Source organism: Equus caballus, chromosome 19 (genome assembly GCF_041296265.1).
Source record: "Equus caballus isolate H_3958 breed thoroughbred chromosome 19, TB-T2T, whole genome shotgun sequence".
Classification (NCBI taxonomy): Eukaryota; Metazoa; Chordata; class Mammalia; order Perissodactyla; family Equidae; genus Equus; species Equus caballus.
In genome coordinates this window covers 2,824,944-2,844,356 of record NC_091702.1, presented here as the reverse complement: position 1 = coordinate 2,844,356, position 19,413 = coordinate 2,824,944, and the positions used below count along the sequence as shown (strand labels likewise).

At 35.9% G+C, this 19,413-nt stretch overlaps 1 protein-coding gene and 1 pseudogene across 1 annotated transcript; one reads left to right on the top strand and one right to left on the bottom strand.

Annotated features, from left to right (window-relative positions):
* Positions 1 to 8,655: 8,655 nt before the first annotated feature.
* Positions 8,656 to 9,531, top strand: OR2T84 (olfactory receptor family 2 subfamily T member 84). The gene has a single exon (NM_001390921.1). It carries the CDS (start codon positions 8,656 to 8,658, stop codon positions 9,529 to 9,531), a length of 876 nt encoding a protein of 291 aa, NP_001377850.1.
* OR2L60P (olfactory receptor family 2 subfamily L member 60, pseudogene) lies at positions 13,503 to 14,437 on the bottom strand (annotated as a pseudogene).

The window sequence follows — 19,413 nt, the reverse complement described above, 5'->3', positions numbered from 1 at the left end:
GACCTCCTTATCTGTAACTAGGTTTAATTCTTTTCTTTGATTCATCTCCAGCATCTAACACATACATAGGCTGTGAGCAGCCAAATAGAAGAGGAAACAGTGAAATGGAGTCAGAGACATCTCAGTCTCATTCAATTTTCCTTTCTACATCTCATTTTCCATGAAAAGTTGATTTCTATAGACAATATAACAGATTATATTTGCAAAACCAGCTGACGCCCTCTTCTATAAATGGCAATGACCTTCTAAACACTAGTCCTTCTCCCTGAAATTTAGAACAAATGGTACAAGCTTTAAGGAGATGGAGTTGGAGAAGCGTGTACTAGACAGAACTGAGATGAGATTCTTCATAAACTTCTCCTTAATCAGGGTTAAAATAAGAAACACGTATTACATATTTATTTATATTTCATATTTATATATATTTATACAGATATACATATTTATGTAGAGTTTATATATATTTATATAAAGTCTTCTATGCATGTATATAGTCTGGGACTACAGAAATTATTAAAATTAAATTCGTTTTTTGAGTTAGGTTTTCTTTTTTTATGCTTTATTCTAAAAATTTGTTTAACACTCATTTAACACATTCAAGCTCGGTGATAGTATTGGGGCTGCAAATATGACTAACAAAGAATTTTTTAAAATGAACATATATATTTTTCTTAGTGTAACTGAAACAGCTAGCCTTAAACTGAGGAAATTTCACATCTAATTTGCAACTTCCAAATATACAATATAGTGTTATTAGCTATTATTTACAATAGTGGCGATGCTGTATAGTACATCCCCATGACTTATTTATTTTATAACTGTTTGTACTTTTTTGACTCCCTTCACCCATTTTGCCCACCTCCACCCTTTGCCTCTAGTAACCAGCAATCTATTCTCTGTATCTATGAGCTTAGTTTTCCTTTTTAAGATTCCACACATAAATGAGATCATGTGGTATTTGTCTTTTTCTATCCTACTTATTTCACTTGCATAATGCCCTTAGGTTCCATCCATGTTGTCACAAATATAAAGATTTCATTATTTTTATGGTTGAATAATATTTTATTATATATATAGGTGTGTGTTATATGCATATATACACACACATAAATATATATGTATACCACATTTTCTTTATGCATTCATCCATCCATGGACATTTAAGTTATTTTCATATATTGACTATTGAAAATAGTGCTTCAATGAATAAGGGGGTGCATATGCATCTTTTCAAGTTAGTGTGTCTGTTTTCTTCTGATAAATTACCTAAAAGTAGAATTGCTGGAATCTGTGGTAGTTCTACTTTGGATTTTTTTGAGAAACCTCCATACTCTTTTCAATAATGGCTGCACCAATTTTCATCATCACCAATAGTGCACAGGGGTTCTCTTTTCTCAACATCCTCACCAGCATTTGTTATCTCTTGTCTTTTTGGTGATAGCCATTCTAAAAGGTGTGAAGTGATATCTCATTGTGTGTTTTATTTGCATTTCCTTGATGATTAGTGATGTTGAGCATCTTTTCACCTATCTGTTGGCCATCTGTATGTCTTCTTTAGAAAAATATCTATTCATATCCTTTGCCCATCTTTTAATAAGATTAGTTACTTTTTTGATATTGAGTTGTATGTCTTCTTTTTATATTTTGACTATTAATGCCTTATCAGATATATGATGTGCAGATATTTTCTCCTATTCAGTTGATTGCTTTTTCATTTTCCAAATTCTTCTTTTTTTTTCAGTTTTTTTATTGAGTTATTGATAGGTTACAATCTTGTGAAATTTCAATTTTACATTAATGTTTGTCAGTCATGTTGTAGGTGCACCACTTCACCCTTTGTGCCCACCCCCCACCCCACCTTTCCCCTGGTATCCACTAAACTATTCTTGATCCATAGTTTTAAATTCCTCATATGAGTGGAGTCATACACAGATTATCTTTCTCTTGCTGGCTGATTTCACTTAACATAATTCTCTCAAGGTCCATCCATGTTATTGCAAATGGAATGATTTTGCTCTGTTGTGCAGCTGAGTAGTATTCCATTGTATATATGTACCACATCTTCTTTATCCATTCGTCTGTTGATGGGCACTTACGTTGCTTCCACGTCTTGGCTATTGTAAACAGTGCTGCAATAAACATTGGGGTGCACAGGACTTTTGGGATTGCTGACTTCAGGCTCTTTGGATAAATACTCAGTAGTGGGATGGCTGGATCCTATGGTAGTTCTATTTTTAGTTTTTTGAGGAATCTCCATACTGTTTTCCATAGTGGCTGCACCAGTTTGCCTTCTCACCAGCAGTGTATGAGGGTTCCTTTTTCTCCGCAACCTCTCCAACATTTGTTGCTATTAGTTTTAGATATTTTTGTCATTCTAACGGGTGTAAGGTGACATCTTAGTGTAGTTTTGGTTTGCATTTCCCTGATGATTAGCGATGATGAGCATCTTTTCATGTGCCTATTGGCCATCAGTATATCTTCTTTGGAGAAATGTCTGTTCATGTCTCCAGCCCATTTTTTGATTGGGTTGTTTGATGTTTTGTGATTGAGTTGCGAGAGTTCTTTATATATTAAGGATATTAAGCCTTTGTCAGATATATGACTTGCAAATATTTTTTCCCAGTTAGTGGGTTATTTTTTTGTTTCATTCCTGTTTTCATTTGCCTTGAAAAAGCTCTTTAATCTGATGAAGTCCCATTTGTTTATTCTTTCTATTGTTTCCCTTCTCTGAGAAGGCATGGTGTCTGAAAAGATCCTTTTAATACTGATGTCAAAGAGTGTACTGCCTACGTTTTCTTCCAGAAGCCTTATGGTTTCAGGTCTCACCTTTAGGTCTTTAATCCATTTTGAGTTTATCTTGGTGAATGGTGAAAAAGAATGGTCAATTTTCATTCTTTTACATGTGGCTTTCCAGTTTTCCCAGCACCATTTGTTGAAAAGACTTTCTTTTCTCCATTGTATGCCCTCAGCTCCTTTGTCAAAGATAAGCTGTCCATAGTTGTGTGGTTTTATTTCTGGGCTTTCAATTTTGTTCCATTGATCTGTGCACCTGTTTTTGTACCAGTACCATGCTGTTTTGATTACTGTAGCTTTGTAGTATGTTTTGAAGTCAGGGATTGTGATTCCTCCCGTTTTGTTCTTTTTTCTCAGGATTGCTTTAGCAATTCGGGGTCTTTTGTTGCCCCATATGAATTTTAGGATTCTTTGTTCTAATTCTGTAAAGAATGTCATTGGGATTCTGATTGGGATGGTGTTGAATCTGTAGATTGCTTTAGGTAGAATGGACACTTTAACTATGTTTATTCTTCCAATCCATGTACATGGAATGTCTTTCCATCTCCTTATGTCGTCATCCAATTCTCTCAGAAAGGCCTTGTAATTTTCATTATATAGGTCCTTCACTTCCTTAGTTAAATTTACCCCAAGGTATTTTATTCTTTTTGTTGTGATTGTGAATGGTATTGTATTCTTGAGTTCTTTTTCTGTTGGTTCATTACTGGAGTATAGAAATGCTACTGATTTATGCAAATTGATTTTATACCCTGCAACTTTGCTGTAGTTGTTGATTACTTCTAACAGTTTTCCAATGGATTCTTTGGGGTTTTCTATATATAAGATCATGTCGTCTGCAAACAGCGAAAGTTTCACTTCTTCCCTCCCTATTTGGATTCCTTTTATTGCTTTTTCTTGTCTGATTGCTCTGGCGAGGACCTCCAGTACTATGTTAAATAAGAGTGGTAATAGAGGGCATCCTTGTCTTGTTCCTGTTCTCAGGGGGATGGGGTTCAGTTTTTGCCCATTGAGTATGATGTTGGCTATGAGTGTGTCATATATGGCCTTTATTATGTTGAGGTAGTTTCCTTCTATGCCCATTTTGTTCAGAGTTTTTATCATAAATGGCTGTTGGATCTTGTCAAATGCCTTCTCTGCATTTATTGAGATGATCATGTGGTTTTTATTCCTCAATTTGTTGATGTGGTGTATCACGTTGATGTTGAACCATCCCTGTGTCCCTGGTATGAATCCCACCTGATCCTGATGTATGATTCTTTTGATGAATTGCTGAATTCTGGTTGCCAAAATTTTGTTTAGAATTTTTGCATCTATGTTCATCAGTGATATTGGCCTGTAGTTCTCTTTTTTCGTGGTGTCCTTGTCAGGTTTTGGGATCAGCGTGATGTTGGCCTCATAGAATGTGTTAGGAAGTGTTCCATCTTCCCTAATTTTTTGGAATAGCTTGGAAAGGATAGGTATTAACTCCTGTCTGAAAGTTTGGTAGAATTCCCCAGGAAAGCCATCTGGTCCTGGGGTTTTATTCTTTGGGATGTTTTTGATTGCTGTTTCAATCTCTTTCCTTGTGAATGGTCTGTTCCAATTGTCTGCCTCTTCTTGAGTGAGCTTTGGGAGATTGTAGGAGTCCAGGAACTTATCCATTTCCTCTAGGTTATCCATTCTGTTGGCATATAGTTTTTTGTAGTATTCTCTTATAATCTGCTGTATTTCTGCAGAGTCTGTTGTTATTTCTCCTAGCTCATTTCTGATTTTGTTTATTTGAGCTTTCTCCCTTTTTTTCTTTGTAAGTCTGGCTAGTGGTTTGTTCATTTTATTTATCTTCTCAAAAAACCAGCTCTTTGTCTCATTGATCCTTTCTACTGCCTTTTTCGTTTCAATAGTATTTATTTCTGCTCTGATTTTTATTATTTCTCTCCTTCTGCTGACTTTGGGTTTCATTTCTTCTTTTTTCTCTAGTTCAGTTAGGTGTGCTTTAAGGTTGCTTATTTGGGATTTTTCTTGTTTGTTAAGATGTGCCTGCATTGTGATGAATTTTCCTCTTAATACAGCTTTTGCTGTATCCCATATGAGTTGGTATGGCATGCTATCATTTTCATTTGTTTCCAGGTTTTTTTATTTCTTCTTTAATTTCTTCAATGATCCATTGCTTGTTCAGTAGTGTGTTGTTTAGTCTCCACATCTTTGTGCCTTTCTCAGCTTTTTTCTTGTAATTAATTTCTAGCCTTATAGCACTATGATCTGAGAAGATGCTTGTTATTATTTCAATTTTTTTAAATTTGCAGAGGCTTGTCTTGTTTCCCAACATATGGTCTATCCTAGAGAATCTTCCATGTGCACTTGAGAAGAATGTGTATTCAGCTCCTTCAGGGTGGAGTGATCTATATATGTCTATTAAGTCCAATTGTTTTAGTTTTTCATTCAGCTCCACTATTTCCTTGTTGATTTTCTGTCTGGATGATCTGTCCATTGATGTGAGTGGGGTGTTGAGGTCCCCTACTATTATTGTGTTGTTTTTAACATCTTCCTTTAGGTCTGTTAATAGTTGCTTTATGAATCTTGGTTCTCCTGTGTTGGGTGCATAGATATTTATAAGCGTTATTTCTTCTTGATGAAGTGTTCCTTTGATCATTATATATTGTCCCTCTGTGTCTCTCTTTACCTGTCTTATTTTGAAATCCACTTGGTCTGATATGAGAATTGCAACACCTGCCTTTTTTTCCTTGCTATTTGCTTGAAGTATTGTCCTCCACCCCTTCACCCTGAGTCTGTGTTTGTCCTTGGGGCTGAGGTGTGTTTCCTGGAGGCAACAAATTCTTGGATCTTGTTCTCTAATCCATTTTGCCACTCTGTGTCTTTTTATTGTAGAGTTCAATCCGTTCACATTAAGAGTGATTATTGATGCATGTGGACTTAATGCTGTCAATCTGTCACTCATTATCTTGTTTTCCTGTGTTTCTTTTCCTGTGTGCTTTAGACTACCCATTTAATACTGCAATTTCTTATGCTGGGTTTCTTAGATTTTTCCTTATCTATGATTTGTGACTCTGTTCTGTACTTTATTTTAGTGTCTACCTTGAAGTTTGTATTTAGAATCTCGTGTATAATATAGTCTATTCTCTGGTGGTCTCTTACTTACTCGACCAATACTGATTTAGACCCTTTGCTCTTCCCCTCCTAAATAATCATTTTCATCTTTTATTCCAACTTGTCTTATTAACTTGTAGTTAGAGTGCTAAGATCGACCTTGTTTTGGTAGTTTCCTTATTTTTACCCTAATGCTATAGTTGAATATTTGCTATCCTGTTCTGGTTCTATCCATCGGTCTCCCTAGTCTGTGGATTGTGTCCCCTCTCTCCCTTTTTTCTTTTTTCAAGTATGAGAGCCTTCTTGAGGATTTCTTGTAATGGAGGGCTTTTAGTTACAAATTCCCTTAACTTTTGTTTGTCTGGAAAAGATTTAATTTCTCCCTCATATCTGAAGGAAATTCTTGCTGGATAGAGTATTCTTGGCTGAAGGTTTTTATCCTTTAAAGCTTTGAACATATCACTCCATTCTCTCCTAGCTTGTAGGGTTTCTGTAGAGAAATCCGCTGACAGTCTGATAGGGGCTCCTTTATAGGTTATTCTCTTTTTTTTTCTTACTTCCCTGAGTATTCTTTCCTTATCATTCCTATGTGCCAACTTTACTATTATGTGCCTTGCGGTGGGTCTTTTTACATTGACAAATCTAGGAGATCTAAAACCGTCCTCTACACACATTTCTCTGTTGATCCCTAGATTTGGGAAGTTCTCTTCAATAATTTCGTTAAGCACATTTTCTGCTCCATTTTCCTTTTCCATATTCTCGGGAATTCCTATGATCCTTATGTTCTTACTCCTCATTGAATCCATTATCTCTCTGAGATTTTCCTCATTTTTTTTTAATTCTTAGTTCTCTTTCTTCCTCTGTCTGGCGCCATTCAGCCTGTCTGTCCTCGATTATGCTGATTTGCTCCTCTAGGTTGTCTACACGGGCATTCAGGGAATCCGTAGTCTGTTTTATCTGTTCCATTGTGTTTTTCATCTCAAGTAATTCTGTTTGATTCTTCTTTATGATTTCAATCTCTTTTGTGAAGTAACTCCAGAACTCGGCTTGTTTCTCTATCCTTCTCTCTACCTCATTGAGTTTTTTGATTATAGCTGTCTGAATTCATTATCACTTAGTTTACCTAATTCCAAGTCCTCAGGACTTAATTCTGTGTTTTTATTGTTTTCCTTCTGGTCTGAGGCTTTTATAAATTGCTGGATGGTAGAGGAGCGGTTTTTTCTCATGGTGGTAGAATTCAATTGCAGTTACAGTCTGTCGCCACTAGATGGGAGTCGAGAGGGGCGTGTTAGCTCTCCACCTTCGGGGCAAGATGGCCTAACCCACTGGCTTTGTTAGGGGGGAGGGGCTGTTACTCACATGCGCCGGTCTGGGTTCAGATCAGTTCTGTTCTCTGGTCTCCCAAGGCCCTTGATTTATAGGGTCCCCACGGACGGAAGATTTCCCCCGTCAGCGGGTCTCCACTGAATCAGCAGCAGGAGTACTGGATGATCCCCCGGTCGCACGGCCCCTCCCCCGCTCCTTCCCGACCCGCGCTGCAGCGATCGCAGACTCTAGGGGAGGGAGCGATGTTCTCTCCTACCGTTCCGGCGCCTCCGAAGGTGTAAGCAAGGTTATGATCTCAGCCTTCTTGGTATTGTAGGTCTCTAACGAGCTGGCATTATGTTTATTCTCTGAAATTCAGTTCTTCCAATCTTTTGTTGTATTTTGGAGGGGAGAGAATCCCGGGTCAGCTCACCCCACCATTTTGCTCTGCCGAGAAACCCATTTTCCAAATTCTTATATGTATAAATAGATACTAAGATTGGTGAACCAGAGTAACAATCTCATAAGTCAGTAATAGTAACAGCCATCTCTTACATAGATTCTGCTCAGTAAGTACTGTAGATATCAATTCTTTAAGCTTACAGTATATACACTTATTCATCTGCGACTAGTAATGTTCCTAGCACTTTGATCATTTTACCTCATTTAACCCTCACCATATCTGAGATCAAACATTATTATCCTCTTTTTTCATTGAGTAGACAAAGAGATGGTAGGTAGAGGATGAAGTGGACCCACAGCCACAGTCCAGCCTCAGAGTTTGGGCTCCTTACTTGGTGCCCCTAGAATATCCAAGAGGTTGGCTATTGGTGAGAAGCCAGACTTGTTCCTGTGATTTCACACAACCGCAGTCCCTCACAGCATAGTTTGATCCTACAGGCAAAGGGTGTTCAAACTTTCAGAATGGTATTTACCCACATTATGTTTCAGTTACTTTCTAAATCTTTCTTATATGGAATATACCTTCCCAAGTTTTTAGGATCCCAGTTGGATCCTTAAACAAGAGATGTTGATTCTACTCTGACTTCTACAACAAAATTTTCTAGAAATAAGAGATGTGATTTATCTTTTTTTTACTGATTTACTTTTTGTTTTTGCATGGGGAAGTGATTTTGCAAATTTCCACACTTGATAATAAACAATGTTATCTATCATCAGAAAATCTCATGACCTTGAACTACGGCAATCTTGCTATGAGTGAAGGATTCTATTCACCTACAGTTGCAAATTCTTAATTTTCTGGTAATACTGTTGAGTTACAGGTAACTTACAATTGCCAAATCTACATATCCCTGGAACCACTCCCTGGTAGCACAATTGGGTTGGCATGTACACTCACCCACACACACAGACACAGAAACACAAACTCACAAATCATTAATTTCTGTTGATCGTATCCCATGAACAATCTATTAATCCCAAAGCTCTCCTTGGTGATCTAGGTGAAATCTCATGGACAACACCATGTTGGTGGCCAACAACACCAAATGGTCAGATTTCATTCTGATGGGATTCTTCAGTGAATCCAAGCACCCAGTTCTGCTTTCTGTGGTCATTTTTGTGGTTTTCCTGATGACCTTGTTTGGAAACACCATCCTGATCCTTCTGGTATACTCTCAAGCCCACCTCCACACCCCCATGTACTTTTTCATCAGTCGACTGTCTCTCATGGACATGATGTACATTTCTGTCACCGTCCCCAAGATGCTGATGGACCAGGTCATGGGTGTGAATGAGATCTCAGCCCCTGAATGTGAGATGCAAATGTTTCTGTATCTGTCACTAGTAGGTTCAGAATGTTTCCTTCTAGCTGCCATGGCCTATGATCGCTATGTGGCCATCTGTCATCCACTCCATTATCCTATTCTCACGAACCACAGGGTATGTCTGCTTTTGGTGTCTTGCTGCTGGTTCCTAGGGTCAGTGGATGGCTTCATGCTCACACCTGTCACCATGACCTTCCCCTTCTGCAGGTCCCGGGAGATCCATCATTTCTTCTGTGAGGTCCCTGCTTTAATGAAGCTCTCCTGCTCAGATACCTCTCTCTATGAGATGCTCATGTACCTGTGCTGTGTACTCATGCTCCTCATCCCAGTGATAGTCATTTCAAGCTCCTATACTTTTATCCTCCTCACCATCCACAGGATGAACTCAGCAGAGGGGTGGAAGAAGGCCTTAACCACTTGTTCTTCACATATGATGGTGGTCACCCTCTTTTATGTGGCTCCGGTCTACACCTACATGTTCCCCAGCTCCTACCACACACCTGAGAAGGATATGGTTGTATCTGTATTTTTCACCATAATCACTCCTTTTCTAACCCTTTAATCTATAGTATTAGGAATAAGGATGTCATGGGAGCTCTAAAGAAAATGTTGAGTGTGGGAACTCTCTTTCAGGAAACTATCAAGTAGGAAATTTTGGTACTAATGGTTTATTTTCCTTCTCTCTACACATCAGAAGTTTAGGACCTTATGCCAATGTTGTTCCTCAGATTCTCACACAATGATGTGTTGTCCTATATTCATCCCTTTTGAAGGTATTGTTTTCTTATACTGGAAAGCTCTTCATTTTATACTCCTTCTGCATTTAAAATATTTATGCAATCACATCAATATTACATTTTCTGAAGTTGATAACTGCACTGTGACTCTATGGGAGACTATTCATATTCTTAGGAAATATATAATGAAAATATTTAGAGAAAAAATCATAAGGTGTGCAGCTGATGAGGTAAAGAGAGAAAAAGTGATGAAGTCAAAGGGTTATAATGTTAATAGGCGAATATAGCTAAAGGGTATATGAGCATTAATTGCATCATTATTATTCATGTTACTTTTCTGTAAATTTGAAATTAATGAAAAATAAAGAGTAAAGTATCAGACTTTCTCAGTTTCTTTGAGTTCCTACTTTCTGCTTGGTGGCAATTTAAATGATGTATCATAGAAATTATGCTCATTTTAATGTGGTTGATCATTACTGTGACAATCCTGTCATCTGCCCACATTTACTGAAGGCTGTGTTGTTCTTCATGGTCAAATCTTGAAGGCATCTAGTGAGTGTTTTACCTCTCTGAGATTGTTAGTAACTTGTGGTAGACTGAGTATCCAAGATCATATAAGTTACTGTGGGAAAAATATTAACCCCATGTGTAAGATGGATTTAGGGAAGTTTCCCTTCATGAGGTGGTATCTGAGATGATATTTCAAACACGTAACTTATTAAATAAGGGGAGGAAGAACATCAAACATTCAGTTCTTTATTTCTTCAGCCAACGTTTCTTATGCTATGTTATAATAAAAATAATAGTTCCTAGACAAATGAGTTTAAACTCATAATAAAGCATGGCTACTGTAGCCAAGGAACTTGAATTGTAGGCATGGTTTTTACAAATTGTTGTAGTAAAATAAATAGATTCTTTTGATGCTCATGTGGAAAGGGCACAGCTCATTAGGACACATCAGCGCTAGCTTTGAGATGCAAATTCAGCCAAACAAGGGGGCTGAGAGAAGACCCTGGAGATGAGTGTTGAATGGTGAAAAATATTGCTGTCAGATGAGTATACTAAGCTGGGCAGGGGGGTTGTGCTCAGGGAGATGATACCATGGAAAAGGTAGGGTATGAGCAAAGGTGAGATGTTTGACAAGCAACAGATGTAAGTGTTCCAATAGCACTTATTTCCAGCTTCAACGTATAGCCTAGTTTCCTGTCCTTTTGTGACCCAAGGTTTTACAAACAATAGTAAAATGTTCAGACATGCATTTGAGAAATGTTAAATTGTGGTAATCAATTGGGAAAGTCCAATACTGGAGATAAGGAGACCACATGAGTGAGAACAATAAACTGAAGGGTGTTGATCTAAGTGGAAAGGACCATGGCTTGACACCAGGAGGGACATGTGGTGGTATTTGTGGTCAGCTGTGCCTTGTTGAACCTGTTACATAAAACCACACACATTGCACGTCTACAAATTTCCGATTGGCTGTGTCAACTTGTGAATTATCAGGTGGTTTCAACAGTACAAATTCCCTTTACTTCTTGACATACTCAATTACTTCATGACCGTAAAATAAGGATGTTTCAGTATTTGGGGAAACAATTTTGGAAGACCAGTTTACGTTAATTTTGTTGCAGTCAGAATGAATAAAATTTGCACTCTCTAGCATTTAAAAGAAATGAGAAGTACCCCTCAATTTTCTGAGCTATGTTGATACACACATTTGATGATTCCACTTACAACACCCTAGACATGGGGAACAAAACAACAAAATGTGACCTGGAACCATATTCTTCCAAAGATGAAATTTTTGCTGTCTCAAGAAAAGACAAAAAAAAGATAAAAATGTTTTCAGAAGCATGACTTTTTAAAATAAATTGTTCAAAATACAATTTATTTAGACTTACTTTTTTCCCCAACCTATAGTGTATCTTCCATAGCTTCTACTAATAAGGATTTAAAAAACTGGGTAGCTTGGAAATTCTTATCAAAATTATATATAGTATATAATACTCAGAATTCCTAGACATGGAAGAACAATTTCCCAGTTCCAGAAAGAAAAGAATAAGATGAAGTGTTTCTGGTACTCAAGTGTACTTGCTGACAGTGCCAAACAAGGAGCTGTGCACTGAAGTAGTTTACAGTTTTCACATTTCAGAATGTGTTCATGTTTGTGCTCATGATGCCACCAGTATTTGGCCAGAGATCACTTACACCTCATAAAAAGAGGCTCTCAGGGTTTTTACATTCTCTAAAGGACATTAATAACTATGATTGGAATTCTTGCCAATTTTAGAAGTAAAGCAGCAAAGATTAGGTAGAGAAGCTTGCACTGTTTTCACAAGCATTTTACTTTTTAAAATTTGTTCAAAAGTTTGAAAAAATAGGAGACTCAAATTAATTTTTCTATGGATGTCTCAGGAATTGGGGCTTAATAAAATTAGGTGCATATAAAATCACATTTAACATAATTTTTATTGCCTGTCTTCCTTCTTTCCATACTCCCTCAGAATATTTACATTGACAACAAATGACACAAACAGCAGATATTGTCATCATTTTCCTGGTTTGCATGACACTATTCCCTTCCCACTCATTTACTTTTCTCTTCTCAGGGCTGACCTCATGGGAATGTGGCCTGTGTGCTTGCATCGGGTCTCACACTCAGAAAGACACTGTGCTTGGTTTAATACTCTGTTGTTGAAATCTCAAAATTCTCAATAATTTTATCTCTGAGTATGCATGTGACCAGGGGAGCTAGGCTAGATGGCAGCATTAGAACGCAATTTTGGTCCAGCAATAGCACCTGCACTTGTGGGCTCAGGAAGCATGTACATGGAGCAATTGACCTGGCCTCCCCATGTGTACACACACATCTGTGTTCAAAGAATGACAGGATGCAAAGGGAGTGTCTGGGCTGGGACCTGGAACTAAGTGGGTGGTAGTGATGTCAACAGCAGCTGCAGATGGAGCATCAATGGTAGAAGTGGCCACTGCACAGAAGGGAGGAGGGTCTCTGCCTGCCAGGAACAATGACCCATAATGGGAACAGGGTCTGACTTATCCATCCATTCCAGAGACCATCCTTGTGTCATTAGCAAAATTATTAACTATCTCATCAGAGTTCCAGGACAGGGAATCCTAGGGAAATTAGGATGTAAACTTTGTCCTAAATTGTTTTAAATAAAAGTACACACATAGTCATTGCAATACAGCATTGGAAGTCATTGGAATTCATCAGCAACACTGCAAAGAAAATGTACACAGGCTTAGAACTTTAAATAAGATGTACAGATAATTTAAAAATTAATATGAAAGATAATCGATGGAAAAGAACACTCTTTTCGCATGAAGTTTAAAAAATAAATCATTAACCAAAGAGAAAAATAACATTATTTTAACATGTAATTGAAATACAATGATAAAATGAATAAACAAGCATTTGAAATATAAAACCATTTCCTGTGTCTTATACAAAGTCCACAAATTACCATAAATTTGAGAGGAATCATTAAAATGCCATGGATTAAATTTACACTTAAAATTAAACTCTAACTCAAGAAATTGATTTATACTGAAATTGATGGGTTGAAATCTACTCATAATAGAAATCTTTTCAGAAAAAAACATTCTCCTTATCAGTTTTACATGTATTTACAAGCTAGTTTTGTCCAGATATGAGTGATTTTCTCCTGGTCTAGATTAATTTTACTACTTGAACCCTATGCATAAAATATTTTTACTTACTATATATGATTAGTGAACTTATAACCAGGTCCTGGGTACATAAGCAAAAAACTCTACATTTTCACAGTGCATATTCTTTGAATCACTCTTCCTAGGGCCCCCATCACCTCTTTGTTTCTCAGGCTGTAGATGATGGGCTTGAGCATTGGGGTCAGGATGGTATAGAAGACAGCCAGAATCTTGTCCTCCATTGGAGATTGGAGGGACCTTGGGCATAGATAATTGTAAACAAAGGGAGCATAATAGAACGTCACCACAGTCAGGTGGGTGTTTCAGGTGGAATAGATCTTCTTCCTCCCTTCTGCTGAGTGCATGAGGTGGACAGCAAGGAGAACGCAGCCATAGGAACATGTAATTCCAATAAAAGGAAACACAAGAAAGAGGGTGGTGCTTATAAACACTGTGTACTCTTAAACCCCGTTATCCATGGCAGCCCAGAGTCAACATGGCTGGGACATTACAGAAGAAATGGTCGATGGCCATGAATACACAGTAGGGGATATGGAAGACATATGTGGTGTGGGCACAGGAGTTGATAGAACCCATTATCCAAGATTCTATTATCATCACACACACTCTTTTGCTTATATGAATGGAATAATGGAGAGGAAAGCAAATAGCCACATAACGATTATAGGCCATAGATGTCAAGAGCAGTGCTTCTGCAATTGCTAAAGTCAAGAAGAGGAAGCTATGAATCCCACATCCAATGAAGGAGATAGACTTGTTTCCAAACAGAAAATTGGAAGCCACTTTGGGGACAATGGTGGAGATGTAGTTCAGGTCCATGAGGGAGAGCTGACTAATTAGGAAATACATAGGACTGTGGAGATGACTGTCTAGGAGGATGAGAAGGATCACAGACAAGTTGCCAAGCAGAACCATTAGGAAAATGAGAACAATGAGAATGAAGAGGACCAGGCCAGTTATTGATGATGGAAACAACCCCAATGAGATGAAATCAGTGGATGTTTGACTACAATTTTCCATGGGGCATTGATATGTTTTTTTCCTAGAGGGAAACACAAGAGTAAGTTAAATGTAAAACTATAAGCTATTGACTTTCTAACCTTAAAAAACTATAATTTTTAACTTACTATTGTAGTCAGACAGTGTATTATTTAAAATTTTACATCTCTTAAATAAAGAACAGAACTTATCTATTTTGGAAGAAAGAATACTTGTTTTCTAACCCAGAGATTAAAATTTGAATATGCAAACATTTGTTGCCAAAGAGTTTTCCAAGAAATCTTTAAAATTATTTCAAAACATTTCAATTATTACTTTATTAGGATAAGTATGTTTTAGTGCCCTACACAGACTCACATTTCAGCAAAATCAGACGTTGTATTCAAAACATAAGCATAGAAAATCTATGTAAATGTATACATTGTGGAGTTCTAGTATCAATAATTTTTATGACCCTTAAAGGATGATTTTTCTATCATATTTAAGCCCTAAAATTTACCTCTAAAACTACAACTGCCTATCAGCTCATGTTGAGGAGTTGTATTTCTTTCTTAAGTCTACTTGGCAAAGTAAAGGCAAATCAAATTTTCCTGAAGTCAGGTATTATCATTTGTTTCATTTGTTCTGAAATGTAGCATGAATCCTTATTGTCCAGTTCCACTTAAACAAAGTCATCCTCTTCTGCCTCCTCATTTAGGTTCTAAATGCTGCAGTTAAAGAAGACCCTTTACTGGAACATCTATACACACATTCATTGTAGCTCTCATGACTCTGCTCAGGCTCTTCCAAATAGCATGTTCTCTGTTTCTCTGCTTCTCTAACATGCATATAATATTATACATTGCTTTATTAAACTTTGTCTTACTCATTCATTTTTCCCATTTGTTTACTTGTATTTAATATTGTTTCCAAGTCTAGATAAGTGTGTGAATTTAAGACCATATATTTGCCATCTCTCCCTCTTAAAACTCAATGCTTATGATACTAAAGAAATAGATATTTTATAAATTAAAAGACAGTAAGTGAGCAAAAGACACAGTGATAGATGAAATAGTTCAGGACGTTTGAAATAAGGAATTTGGATAAAGAAATGGTCAGTTACTTAAATGGAAAACAGGAAATGGCACCTTGAGAGTCTTCTTCATGGAAGTAGGAGGAATTATCAAGAGACATTATAAGTGAAGAAGGTCCACACAATATGTGATGTTGTAGTCTTAAACATTATTTTAAAGCCCAATGTTACCAGACTTTTAAGGAAGTTCCCAACATGAAAGAGGAAGATGCACAAATGTGCATACATACACACACAAACCCACATACCTATTCACACACAATCTGCATAAATATAAAGTGAGTTGTATGTGGTTGGGAAGATGCAGAAAGAGAGTGCATTTTTACGAAATAAGATTGCTAACTTCAAAGAAGTATGAGACATTATTAATCAATCATATAAATATTATTAGACATATAAAAAGGAGTGCCATGGTACAAGAAAGTCTTTTGCTAATTAAAATACATAATAATTGATTTTAAAAATTAAGTGAAACTTTCAAAGGCAAAGTGAAAAAAATCTACCAGAAGTAAAAGAAAACAACAACAGCAGCATAAAAAATTGCCATTTTGAAAGCTTAAGAGAATTAGCGAATTAATATAGGGAAACAAACCTATGCTTATTGTCATTCCTAGAAATGCATGTAACAAAATAATAATGGAGTTAATATTATCAAAGGAAAACATTTTTTGGAATTGATATATATATGATCTGTCATATTCAACAGCATGTACAGAATATAGAAAAGTAAATGAGAAATATTTTATTGAAAGTTATAAATATCTTTGTGGAAACATTTTCTGAAAATTGTCGATATTGCCAATAAATTTGTGGCCCTAAAAGCACCTTGACAGAGAAAATAGCAATAATAATGAAACGAACTATATATGGAGTAGTAACCAAAATATTGTAAGGTTTTAAAATAGTTTATACTTTTATATTTTAGAAATATATACTAGAAGATGGGACAATGCTCTCAACTTTGCCACCCCAGGAACAAAATGAGATGTAACTATGTTGAAAGGATGAGAAAAGGGAAAAAGAACTGGAGGTGGTGGTATGTGGAGAAGGAAAGTCTCCATCCACAGTGGTTGAGGTGATGAGTCAAAAGATTATATGCGATGTTTATTAATTATTAGAAGATAAGTATATTGGCAGAAAATACATGGAAATAGAGGATAAAAGGGTTAAGCAATATGAATTATTTGCCTTGGGGATCTGGAGTAGTGGGTTACAGGAACATAGTTTTACTCTGTGGCTGCTGAAATCATATTCTTGCATTACTTGAAAAAGATACTAAAGTGATGTAAAATTGATGTCACAGTTCCAAATTTACCTCACAACTAACATTATACTCAATTGTGAAAGACTGAAAGCTTTTCCTCTAAGATCAAGAACAAGTAAAGATGCCCACTTTTGTCACTTCTAATCAACATAGTACCGATGGATTAAATAGAACAATTAGGCAAGAAAAACAAACAAAAAGACATGCAAATTGGTAGGAAGAAGTAAAATTATCTTGGTTCAAAAACAACAGAATCTTATATGGAGAAAATTCTAAAAAGTCCACAAAAAAGTCTGTTGAAATAATAAATTCAGCAAAGTTGCAAGGTATGAAATCAGTTCTGTTTCTATACACTAATAATGTAAGATCTTAAGAAGAATTTAAGAAAAGAATTGCATTTACAATGTCATCAAAAAGAACAAAATACTTAGGAACAAACTTAACAAGGGAGGCAAAAAAAATTTGTGCACTGAAACTCACAAAACATTGCTTAAAGAAATTGAAGAAGAGATAAATAAACAGAAAAACATCCTCTGTTAATGGATTGGAAAACTTAATACTATTAACATGACAATACTACCATAAACAAACTTCAGATTCAAGGAAATGCCTATCATAATCCCAATCAGGTTTTTTGCAGAAATGGACAAATACATCCTAAAATACATATGGAAGCTCAAGGTACCCAAATAGCCAAACAGTCTTGTAAGAGAATTGGAAAACTCACTCTTTCCGATTCAAAACTTACTACAAAACTACGTTAACAAAAAGAGTGTAATAATGGCATAAAGACAAATAAACCAATAAAATAGAGATACCAGAAGAAACACTTTCACATATGTGGTCAAATAACTTTTGACAAGTGTCTGAAAAACATCCAATGGGGGTGTCTTTTCAACAAACCTTGGTGAGAAAACTTAATATCTACATGCAGATAATGAAATTATACCATTATTTGACATCATACACATGAATTCACTTAAATGGTTCCAAGAGCAAAATATAGAGTTAAACTCTATAAAATTTTAATATAAAACCTAGGGGAAACATTTCATGACATTGGGTTTAGTTATGCTTTACTAGATATGACACAAAAACATGTGTAACAATAAAAATAAGGATTAATCGGACTTCATCAAAATTATACTTTATATCAGAAGAGATTAGTAAACATTTATAACAAGTCTGGAGAGAAAGATAGCATCAAATATAACTGTAACCATCTTAACTTGGTAAGAAACCTGCAACACAAAAAGAGATAACTTGTGACAAGAAAAACAGAAGGAGAAGAGAAAAGGACAGAACCTACAAAGGTCAATGCAGAAAAAATGCTATAAGCATGAAAAAACTGTTTAATTTATAACATCTTTTATGAAAACCTTATGGTAACTATAAAATAAAAAATTAGAGCAGAGTCACAAAACATAAAAAAGAGGAACCTGAGAAACACATCACATAAAACCACCAAAGTGAAATGGTAGACAGAAATACAAGGAAAATGAATGAATAGAAATATATAAAAGCCAGAAAATGAAAGATAAATGACACTATTAAACCCACATATATCCATAATAACTCTAAATGTAAATGGATTAAATTTACCAATCAAAAGACAGAGAGAGTTGGATGGACTAAAATGTAAGAGCCAACAATATGCCACCTCCAGCAAACGTATCTCAGCTAGACAGGCAAATACAAGCTCACGGTGAAGGGGTAAAAGATGATACCCCAGGAAATGGCAACCAAAAGAAAGCAAGTGTAGCCATACTTGTATCAGACAAAATAAACTTCAAGACAAAAGATAGAAAGAAATTAAAATGGACATTAAACAATGATAAAAAAAGACATTCCATAAAAATGACATAAAATTTATTAATATATGTGCACCTAGCATAGGAGTGGCAAAATATATAAAGCAACTAAACAGAACTAAAGGGAAAAATTGACAGCAACACTATAATAGTAGGGGGCATTAGCATCCCAGTTACATCAATGGATAGATTGTCTAGATAGAAAGTCAAATAGAAAACACTGGCCTTAAATGAAACACTAGACTAGATCGACGTAATAAACACCTATGGAATATTCCATCCAAAAGCAACAGATACATATTCTTCTCAAGCACACATGGAACATTCTCAAAGATACACTGTATATTGGGGAAAAAAAAGCAAGTCTCAATAAATTCAAGAAGATTGATATTGTAAGATTGTTTACTGATCACAATGATATGAAACAAGAAATCAACTACAAGAAGAAAGATAGAAAAGTTACAAATATGTGGAGATTAAAAATACAATACTGAACAACCATTGGATGAATGAAGAAATCAGAGGAGAATTTACAAAATACTTGGAGACAAAAAAATGAAAATATAACATATCAAAACTTATGGGATGCAGCAAAAGCAGTACTAAAAGGGAAGTACAGAGAAATGCAGGACTACCTGAAGAAACAAGAAAAATCCCCAATAACAATCTAACATTACTAATTACCTAAAATAACTAGAAAAGAAGAACAAACGAAGCCAAAAATCAGTAGAAGGAAGAAAATAATAAAAATCAGATCAGAAATTAATGAAATATACACTAAAAAGACAATAGAAGTGATTAATCAAACTAAAAGCTCATTCATTGAAAAGGGAAACAAAACTGACAAACC